Source organism: Dendropsophus ebraccatus, chromosome 1 (assembly GCF_027789765.1).
Source record: "Dendropsophus ebraccatus isolate aDenEbr1 chromosome 1, aDenEbr1.pat, whole genome shotgun sequence".
In the NCBI taxonomy this organism is placed as follows: domain Eukaryota; kingdom Metazoa; phylum Chordata; class Amphibia; order Anura; family Hylidae; genus Dendropsophus; species Dendropsophus ebraccatus.
In genome coordinates this window covers 72,558,773-72,569,781 of record NC_091454.1, presented here as the reverse complement: position 1 = coordinate 72,569,781, position 11,009 = coordinate 72,558,773, and the positions used below count along the sequence as shown (strand labels likewise).

The 11,009-nt window shown below is 42.3% G+C and overlaps 1 protein-coding gene across 3 annotated transcripts in view; it reads right to left on the bottom strand.

Annotated features, from left to right (window-relative positions):
- Positions 1-6,206: 6,206 nt before the first annotated feature.
- Positions 6,207-11,009, bottom strand: part of RNF44 (ring finger protein 44) — a 40,379-nt gene continuing 35,576 nt past the window's right edge. For all 3 annotated transcript variants that reach the window (XM_069972777.1, XM_069972762.1, XM_069972769.1), the window contains one exon: positions 6,207-9,790. In XM_069972777.1, coding sequence (XP_069828878.1) covers positions 9,728-9,790 — 63 coding nt within the window. In that variant the 3' untranslated portion in view covers positions 6,207-9,727. The remainder of the gene's footprint in view (positions 9,791-11,009) is intronic.

The window sequence follows — 11,009 nt, the reverse complement described above, 5'->3', positions numbered from 1 at the left end:
AATTGTACAGCTGGCAAAAACTGTGACTTGTAATTATCATACATGTTGTTCCTATGAACAGGCAGGTGTGTGAGGATGCCAGAGGGTCATCTGAAAGACTCCAATATGGCCAAGATGCTTTCATAATGACAGTGAGCAACAAGTACTGCAAAATGCAATATGCTCTGCTTCTTTAAAAGAAGTGAAAAAGTGCAGCCAGTGTAATTTCCCTGGGCTGTCAAACAGTAACAGAGCATATACTGTAGTTACCTGCCTCACTGTTTCAGATCTTACGGTCCCGGCTGTGCTAACCTCTTATGTACTGTTTTTAATCAGAGAGCTTAAAGGGTAAAAAAAAAATAAATAATCTGATGGTGTCTTTTGGTCATGACCTAAAATTATTGCCCGCCAACTGCACATCACTTTGTTTAATAATGATACACGGCTGATAACTGAACAAATATATAAAATATATACATTACCTCTCCACACTCCCTCGGCATTTACCCACTTTCCGCATCTGCTGGTGGAACTTCAAAGCTGGTCTCTGAGGTTACAGGCTGCTCAGCCAATTACTGGCCAGGGAAAAGCCAGGAAGATACCGGAGAGTGTGGAGAGGTAATGTATATTCTTTATTATTCACTTTTATTGCAAAGGCTGCACTCTTTATAAGTGAGCCTGAGTTCAAGTGCTGACTTTAATTTTTTTTTTTTTTTTGCCCACAAGCTATATCACTCATGTCCTCAGTTTGAGTGGTATTGCAACTTGTTTTCATTGACGTGAATGGAAGAAAGCTGTAATACCACAAACAACCTCAGGACAGGTGTGTTGCTTTTTATAAAAAGCAGCTCTGCTTTTCTACTGGATAATTCTTAGTACACAAGCTTGCAACAAAGTGGCTGCTTTTTGCCAATAATGGCACCATTCTTGTTCTCAATTTAGGTGTGATATTGGAGCTCAGCTTTATTGATGTGAATGGAGTTGAATTCTAATACCACACACACAACCTGAGAAGAGGAGTGATGCAGTTTTTGTAAGTAGCTGCCCCTTATTTTTCTAATCCTGGATAACGCCTTTGATTATTAGCCCCTGTCAGATGTAGCTTTCACTAGGTTGTAGGGATTGGCTACTGAAGAAAGTGAGCACTTGTGGCTTATTTGCATATTAGAAAAATATGTGCTCTTCATATTAAGGCAGAATTTTATCATAATACATTATGGTTTGGGTTATGTATTTTGTTTAAACTTAGTGTTGCCGGTATTAGAATTATGGAGACTCTTAGGAGTATTGTGTGAGAATCAGTGCTGTGGAGTCGGTAAGCAGCAGCTCTGACTCCTACTCCTGATTTTATCAGGGCCCGACTCTGACTCCAGCTTCTTCATAAGTGACCAGTCAGACACCATTGGAGTTATTTATCACGCTGGAGTAAAGTAGATCTGGCTCTGCATCTTCATGTCCTGAACAACTCAGAACTAGACTAAATTGAGCAGGTGGTCTTTTCTTCTGACAGTCTTCTAGGTTTCTAGCTAAATATTCACCATACACAAACACTGCTAACACAGTCATATAGGGGTTAGCCCTGTCAGCATCCGTGCTCCTGAATCAGAGCGGCCCCATAATAAGTCAGTGACTACAGCTGAGTCCCGCCTCAATCACTGATTGGCTGAATGGGCATTTCTGAATGGGACAATGTAATCTCAGGATAGGCAGCACAGTGGGGGTATGGGGTGGGTAAATAGGACTTTATTATGATCCCACCACCCTCTGTCCCCTCCCTGGATTTTTCACTTGTCCAGAATACCCCTTTAATTTATGCCTCTCTCTCTCTAACACACACAGCCTGCTGCAGCCATATATGCTACCCAGATACAATCATCCAGGAAGAGAACAGTACAGATCCCCCCCCCCCCCACACACACAGGACTCTTCCAGCTCAACTAGTGACCAACCTCCCTTATCTTATAGGGCCCAGTGATTTATTACTGATATATGGAGGAAAGGTCCTTAGATTTATAGAACATAAAATATATTGGAGTAACATTTATAAAATTGCTATAAAAACTCAATTATAAAATTTTGAAAGATGGAAAGCCGGTTGGAATGGGTGCACTGTTAACTGATTTATGATGGGTGCCTTGCTGTAGCTGGCAGGTCCCTGTGAATACTCGCAGCAGTCTGAAACACCGCTGTGAGTATATAATTCACCAGGCCCCTTAATCAGCTCCCGTCAGGACCTTATCTTGTAGCGGATCTCGCAGCAAGATTTCCGCTGCAAGTTGTCCTATGTGAAGGCACCCTTAGGAGGTGGGAAGGAACATTGAATTAATTTGACCCAGGTATCAGTGGGCCCTGTCTTGAAGGGGTTAAAGTGTCACTGTCGTGAATATTTTTTTTGCAGAAATCAATAGTCCAGGCGATTTTAAGAAACTTTGTAATTGGGTTTATTATCCGAAAAATGCATTTTTATCATGAAAAAATAGTTTGAAGCTCTCCCCCCTGTCTTCATTGTTCTCCTATGGAGAGAGCTAAAGAAAAGACCAAAACAGGACAACAAAGAGTTAATCTACAAATCCCTCACGGGATATCTCCTGTGACAGTCACCAGTGAACTGTCTGAGCTCGGATTACAGCTGTCACCCAGCTCCGTGCCTGTAATCCTCTGTTATCTGCTTTCTGCTGCCTGCTAACTCCCTCCTTCCTCCTCCCCACTCCCCTCTCTCTAGAGCAGACAGGGTACGTCTCCTGCAACAAGTCACAATTTTCAGATTTTTCAGAGTGGATGAAAAAGAGGAAGGAGGAGGGGACCTGGGAAAAGGCTTTTTACATGCAGATAATGGCAGATTTGGCTAATAAACCCAATTACAAAGTTTCTTAAAATCGCCTGGACTATTGATTTCTGCAAAAAAAAAAAAAAAAATACGACAGTGACTCTTTAAGGAAATGGGTGGGTTACAGTACCAAGACAGGTTATCAAGCTTGGAGTTATTTATGCTAGAAAAAAGACATCTTAGAGGCGATTTGATCACAATGATCACAAATATACGAATGGACAGTGAAGATCTTTGTAGTGATCTTTTTACTCCTAGGTCTGTAACCATGACTAGGGGGCATCCTCTACGTCTAGAGGAAAGAAGATTTCACCATCAGCATCAACGCGGATTCTTTACTGTACGAGCGGTAAGACTGTGGATCTCTTTGCCACATGATATTGTCATGGCCGATTCATTAAATAAGTTCAAGGGAGACTTTTCTTGAAAAATATATTACAGGTTATGGAAATTAGATTTCTGGTGATATTTTCATCTGCCTCATAGGGGTTTCTGCCTTCCCCTGGATCAACACAGCAGGGTTTCCCTAGGTTGAACTTGATGGACTCTTTGTCTTATTTCAACCTTATTTACTACATTACTATGAGACAAACTCATCTCGGGAGTGAAAACCTGCTCAGCCAATCGCTTACCGAGACAGGAAAGCCCGAGGCTAGTGCTTGGCTGAGCGGACTGTCACTCCTAAGACGGGTTCATTTTGGAAGTGGAGGCTCTGCAGTCAGCGGGGGAGTGTGGAGAGGTAAGCATAGGATGTTTATTGTTTTGCACTAGCAGCAGCATATTAAATTTTTTTTAAAGTGTCACTATCATAACTTTCTAAATCAACAGTAGATGTGAAATAAAGCAAGTTGGCAATTTACATTATTTTTTTTTTTTTTGTTATCATGGAGAAAATGGCACTTCCTGTTTTCTGTTTCCTTTTTCTTGAGGAAAAAAAAGGCAGAAAACAGGAAGTCTTCTTTTCCAGGCCATCTGAGCGCTCACAGAGAGAAGGCAGTCATGTGACTGATGGACATACTATTTTTCAACCAGCAGAAAATCTGCCCTCAGGAGACTGGACCTGGATTTCTGGTAAGTATAGCTTTGTTTTACAGCATGTTATCAACAAAAATATTAAATGTATATTGCAAACTTGCTTTATATCACATCTACTGTTGATTTAGATTTTGATAATTATAATGACAGTGACATATTAAAGGAAACCAATCAGCACAATTGTGCTTATATGGTTCCCAGCTGCACAGTGTAGATTTACTGTGCCACTCCCCAAGGCTACCAGCAGTGTCTGTGGTGGTAGTTTTGCATTGAAGAAAAATTAGTTTTATTCCAGCACGTGAGGACAGGAGAGGGGCACCAACTAGTCGTGTGGGCGAAAAGGCCACTTAGCCAGTCAGTGACTGGGGCAGGATACCGCTCCAGTCGCTGATTGGCTGAGCAGCCAATTGATCAGCTGGGACAGGCATTCTACCAACCCCCTACCCCCCCATCTTGTTTAACCAAATACCAAATACTTTAGATAATATGGACAGTTTTAGAAGACAAAACAGCTGAATGGCTTCTCGCAGCTTCCTTTAAAATAAATAAAAACATTTTGAGGTACAGTAGGTCTTCTGAAGTCAGAATGTTAAAAGGGTATGCTGCTCAAATGCAACTTTTCATATGTTGTTGCCAGGGCTGTGGAGTCGGTAAGCCGCAGCTCCGACTCAGACTCCTGAATTATATCAGGACTGACTCAGACTCCTGCTCCTTCATAAATGGCCAGTCATATAACAGGGGAGTTATTTATCACACTGGCTCAGCAGCTTCTCCCTAATGTCCTACATGATCCTGGGGCGACTTCTAAGGGGATAAGGAAAGATATAAAGCAGATTCTCCTGTGTGTGCAGTGATTGCAGCCAGTCTCCAGCCTCCATGTCCTGAACTACTCACAACTAGACTAGATGTAGCAGGTGGTCTTTTCCTGCTGACAGTCTGTTTCTAACTAAATATTCACCATACACACAGAAGCACTGCTAACAATGCCAGATACCTGTAATATAGAGGTTAGCCATAGTGATATAGAGGGGGGGGGGGGGGGTCATACACAGTGATATAGAGGGGTCACTGTGGGTGTGGGAGCACGCCATAGCGCGCACACACAGCCTGCTGCAGCCATAGCACGCACACACACACACACACACAGCCATAGAACACTGAAAAAACCCCCCACCACATTGAGGACAGAGGTTACTGCTACACTATTTATGTCTTCTTCTTCTCCTCCTACAGTATATTACACAGGATATCTTCATATTACACTGCTGCTCATATACAGTCATCCAGCATCCAGGAAGAGAACAGCACAGATCTCCCCCCACACAATGGACTCTTCCAGCTCAGAAACAAACTACCAAATAGTGACTGACTTTTCCCTGACCACCCTTATCTAATAGGGCCAGTGTGCTATTACAATGTTGCTCATAATAAATATTGATGAGCAATTTAAAATTGAGTTTTGATATGAATTTTATAAGTTTTTTTTAAAGCTGGAGTCTGAACATTTTTTCTGACTCCAGCCAAAACTAGTTCTGACTCAGACTCCACAGCCCTGGTTGTTGCCCATGGTGAGATTAACAACACATACCATACTTGTTATTATCTAATTATTCTCCTTTTCCCAGTTTTGGCAATGTTTACGCGCTGTATAAAACAGCCATTGTTTAAAAGCTACCTACGGCCAGAATTAATGATCATGGCTGTAGGTAGCCTAAACTGCTTTCTGCAGAAGACACAAAAAAACTGAGCTTTTCTCTTCCTTCTGAAACGCAGGCATTAGAAAGTTAGTACAGTGAGTTCATTAGAAACTTGACCTCAGATTACCACCCCCAGCATTACAAAGAATCTACAAAAGTTGGAGCCAAAGCCTGCCAGGGACTTTGGCTAAAAAGAACTAAAAGTTTAGTTCTTTTTGTGTCTTCAGCAAAAAGCAGCAGCTCAGAACTGGGAGAAGGAGATTGAACAGATAATAGCAAGTATGGAATGAATTGTTATTTTCACCATGGGCAACAACATATAAAAGTTGTTTCGGTGTAATACCCCTTTAAGGTATTCAAAATTTTTTTTGTTTAATAGCCACACTTTCTGTATTTTCTGTTAAGAAGCCTAGTAAACATCCTCCCTACTGTTTTGATTCCAAATTTTTCAATGAGTTGTAGACCTAGTATTGGCCAACTTGGATTAAAAAATGCTTATGCATAAAGTACTTCTCGATCCACAGATCAGAAAGTGGAATTGATGGCTACCCTCTGTTCTTTTCCAATGCAGAGATGAGCCATAATTGTTGACAGCAAATGCTTTTTCTACAGGACTATACACGTAAAAGTAAAAGAACAAAAAAAAAAAAAAGAAAACAAGAGACCTGTTTTGTCCTTGTACATTTATTAGTGAACCCTCTCAATTCAGCCACAACATTAAAAAAAATAAATGATTGCACTACCAGGTCAAGCAAAACTAGCAACTTTCATTTTAAAAAAAGTACAAATCTGTTAAAAATTTCAATCAGTATACACATATATATATAATACAATATTACTAGGTAATGTTAAATGCTACAAACCAATATTATTCCAATGGAACGGAGGAAAAGAAACACACTTTGATAGCTTCAAGAACCATTTCTATATATTAGCATTTTTTTCAAATACATACATGGGAAATGAGGTAACCAGTAAATGTGCAAGTACCAAAAGCCAAAAATAAAAAGTTTATATATAGAGATATATCTATATGTATACGCACACATATAGATATACAAATCTAACACAGAAGACACCTCCGGGACCCTGAGTAAGGGAAGCCACATCTCTGGGGGGAGGGGGGAGGGCAGGAATGTTAGTGGGAAGGAGAAGTTGAGATCAATTAAGCCCAGTGTGAGTATGGGGTCCAGGAGGTTAGGATGATACAGTAAACAATCCACTATATCCCACCATAGGGGTGTTAAAAAGAACATATATAGAGATTTAAAAAGTGGCATCTATGCAGCAATCACAGACATCCTAAAATCAATGGGTATTACTTAAGCAGACTGATAATGAAGTGCTAAGTGCCTTACTGGAGCTTACCAGCACTTGAACTATAGTTGTGGGGTTCCTACTGAGATTAGTGGAAGAACCGTATGTATGCTATACAGTGTAGCAGAGAGGGCGGATGAAGAGGAGACAATCCCTATTCTGCTAAAGAGGACCTCTACAAAAGCCATCTCCAGCAGGTAAGGGATTTCTGAGATAGGCAGCAGATACTGCTGTTGTCTGGTGTGAGTCTGCTGAGAAGGTTGAAGTGTTAATATATATACAGTAAGACCTTTGGTAACTTGTGTGCTGTAAAACAAGTGCTCAGTCCAGTTTCTCTGCTATAATCACTGCTACCTTCTTCCACTAGCCCCACCGTGGCAGTTTATAGAACAAGGGTTTTATCTATCGTGCGGGGGGGGGGAAAGAAAATAGCAGATACAATCACGCTCCAGCATATGAACAGTTGAATTCTCCACTGTTCTCACTGCCAGCATATGGCTTGGAACCTCATGTGCTGCCGTTATGTAAGGCAAGAAGTGTTCACCACCCATAGTGTCAGTATCATGTGGTGGACCAGGAAATATATGAACCACATTTGGTAGTGACAAGCACAATGGATGAGAGATCAATGCTTTGCATGTTACATGCTAGCTGTTGAACTAATTTGCCTCTTCCTAAACATAAATTCAATATATGTTTATATCTACACATACAAAATATATATGTGCATGTAGCTGCAAATCATTTCCAGAATTGCCAGTGAGAACAGTGAAGTGATCAGTGGAGAGGAAGACATCTACAGCCTAACAGTGGCCAACCCTCTAATGTCTGTCTGTTAACCAGGGGGTTATGTCACTATGCCCACAGAAAGTGGAGGGGGGTAAAAGGAGTGTAGTACTAATGCAGTGCCCAGTAAAGGGATGAAAACAAAAAAAGACAAAAACACTGGTCACTAGCCCCAAAATAAAGAGGGCTGCAAAGCCACCACTACACAGACAGATAATAGAACACTGTATTAAAGGTTATTGATTCACCAGCCTGTGAGAACTTTATATGTCTAGCATTACAACCCCAATTTACTACAGGTTACAGCAGTGGCTATTTGCACAAGTTTCTCTCTTTATAGACGTGAGGTGGATTACACTAACATAATGGAACCAGTTGTATGAAAAATTAGCCATTAACATAGTATTATACTTCCACACATTATTATGCTGTAATATACTAGAGGGCCAGTATTATGGACTAATTTACTTTAGGTCTAGGAACACCCCAACGCACACGATCCCTGCCCAAGTGTGACCTTAACAGGCAACAAGACATTCAAATCCCAACAAACAGTTCAGGTGCCTTCTGCTTGCGAACAAGTGCACAGCAGGAATCAGCTCAGCATGATACATACCCCTATATAATGCTTGTCCCAGTCCCACCCACCCCCCTTCACGTCACTCCACAGACGGCCAAGGGTTAGCAGATACCATATTCCAAGCTGCTCAGACATGCATATTGTGAAACATTAAGACAGACTCTTTCTGCCTGACCATTGAAATGCGCACACAGATCAGAAATGGTTGGCTGGCTCTTGTGTTGAATTCACTGCTGTTCTATCATGCAAACTTGAACTAAAACAAATACAAATCAGTAAATAAGGCAGCCGCTCGCCCATGTGCCTCTGCATTACTGTCAACACAGAGACTGGGGTGGGGGAAATGCGGGTGCCAAGTGCAACACGCTCACGAAAACACAGCTTGGCGTGCAACAGAGTGTACCCTGTAATCACACACCAGCCTGCAATTGTGTGACCAGCTGCCTAACAAAATACACTGAGGAGGCATTACCAGGGATTCTGCTACCAGAACAAACAGGTGGGTGTACCAAGGGCAAATGGCCCCACACCTCCGGACTGGTCCACACAACACATATATGCTCAACAGATTGCCAGTTTAAGAAAGAGAAAACAAGAAACAAAGATTCCAGCAACTGAAGCTTTAAAGTCATGTGAATTGGCACATGGCCTTTAGACTGGCAAGAAAAAGCTGGTGATAAAAGTATAATAGTCCCATGTATTCCTCCAGGGAGCAAAAGCTAGGATTTTTCACTGGGTTGGGAGAATAAAATCACATCTGATGCTATAAGCCTTATTGTGGTTCTGCCTCCCAGCACAACTGCTTTCAGGTGATCTGAAATAAATGGCTTGACACAGAGAAGGTGGAGGAAAGTTGGAGACAAGGTTAAAAGGCAAAAAGAGTAAAATATTAAATGCCAAATATACATTAATCTTGACCGCAGAAGGGTCTGATGGCAGCAAATGACAGAAATTAAGCATAAAATCTGGTCCAATGAATCAAAAGAAATAAAACTGCCCGCTAGGGCATCAGTGCAAACATATTTAAATAAGCAGCTGTGACACTCCCCTCAACTAAGGGATTGACAGAAGTAATTTTTTGCAAACAGGGAGCCCCTGGTAATGCCTCAAAGTCCCCTTTGGGGGCTAGCACTGGCCACAATGACCCAGTCTTTTTCCTGTTAGCCTCAGCTACTCTCAGAGGAATGAGAGAGAAAGCTTCTCTCATTTGCAACCCAATTCCTCTCACTCACACCTCAAATCCCTCCCAATGCCCACAACATCAATACATAATGAAGGGGCACAGTTGGGAAGTATTGGGGTGTAGAGGTACTAGGATGGAGACAGTGGAATGTGTGACTCTTGACACCACCTCCAGATTCAAAGCTGCTGTGTCCCAGCTGTAAGGACATGTGCAGGTGGAGGGGGAAGCTGAAGCATCCGAGTCAGGCAAGGAGGCTGGTTTATTTTGTAATGATCCCTCTGGGTTTGTGCACCGGCAGGAGGCAAGAGGGCACATTCCTGTCCTCACTCTCCATCTCTGTGAACCTCAGAGGCATCAGCCCGGCATATGGGACATGTGCGGTTGGACTGAAAGAGAAAAACACATGGTCATTACCACAGTGAACTGTAAACATAGATATATTAAACTTTTTGCAGTCTTTGCAGTAGTTAATCACATCTGTCAATTGTTGGTATGTATAAGGCTCTGTTCACACATGTTTGCGGCATGCATGCAGAGACTCCACAGAAGGACCTCAAAGAGCACAAGCCATGATCCAAATGTGAATTCCCCTGAAAACAGATCTTAAAGGATAATTCCAGGCTGGGCTAGTGCTGGGGAGGATGAAAGTAGTAACATGCTCTTACCTCTGCCACTCCATCGTTGGTACCGGTATCCCGCAGCACCCATTTCCTGGTCCAAGCTGCTTCTGGGTCTGAGTTAGAACCTTGGGCGTGACGTATTAGGCCCGCTCAGCCAGTCAGCAGCAGAGACGGGACCCAGCTACAGTCATTGACTGGATGAGCCGCCCTGGCACGTCATGTCCCAGGTCCCACTTAGCAGAGAAGTGGCTGTGACTGGTGGACCGGAGCTGCAGCATATTGGCACCAGTGCTGGAGTGGGGGAGGTGAGAGCATGTTCTTTAATCCTCCCCCTCCCTAGCACCCTTTTACACGAGCTGATCATCATTAACGAACATTCCTAGGAATGCTCATTTACCTGATAATCTTGCCATGTAAAAGTGCTAGTGAACAAACACCCACTTGCAGCTGATTGAATCTTTTGTGCTGCTGATAAAATCATTGTTATTGGATGTACATCTCTGTCTAAACAAGGGATGTGCTGTGGATGGCAATGCATTTAATGGCTGCATAAATGATACAGCCCATCTGAACAATTCATTGTGCAAGCGTTGATCTCACTAGCCAAAATATCTACTAGTAAGCCTGTGAAGGCGTATGCTGCTCTTCACTTCCTGCTTCAAATCCTGCTCAGAGTCATATACACCTATATGAAATATTACAGAGCTTAGCTTCTTTCCTCTAAGATATCCTGCTCTCAAACAGGGAAACATAAATTACCTGACACGACTTCATTTATAATTTGGCCCATTTTAGACCTTAAAGGAAACCAATCACATTAAAAATGGCTATTAAGCTGAGGAAGTGTGGTGATAAATCACTCAGCACACATCCCATACATGTCCTTATATCCCCTGTGCCTGCAAAGGAAAACTTATAAACTTACTTTTACAAATTGGGGCGCCGCATGGTAATGACCCCCAAGTAGTCGTCTGGGCGGTGGGCT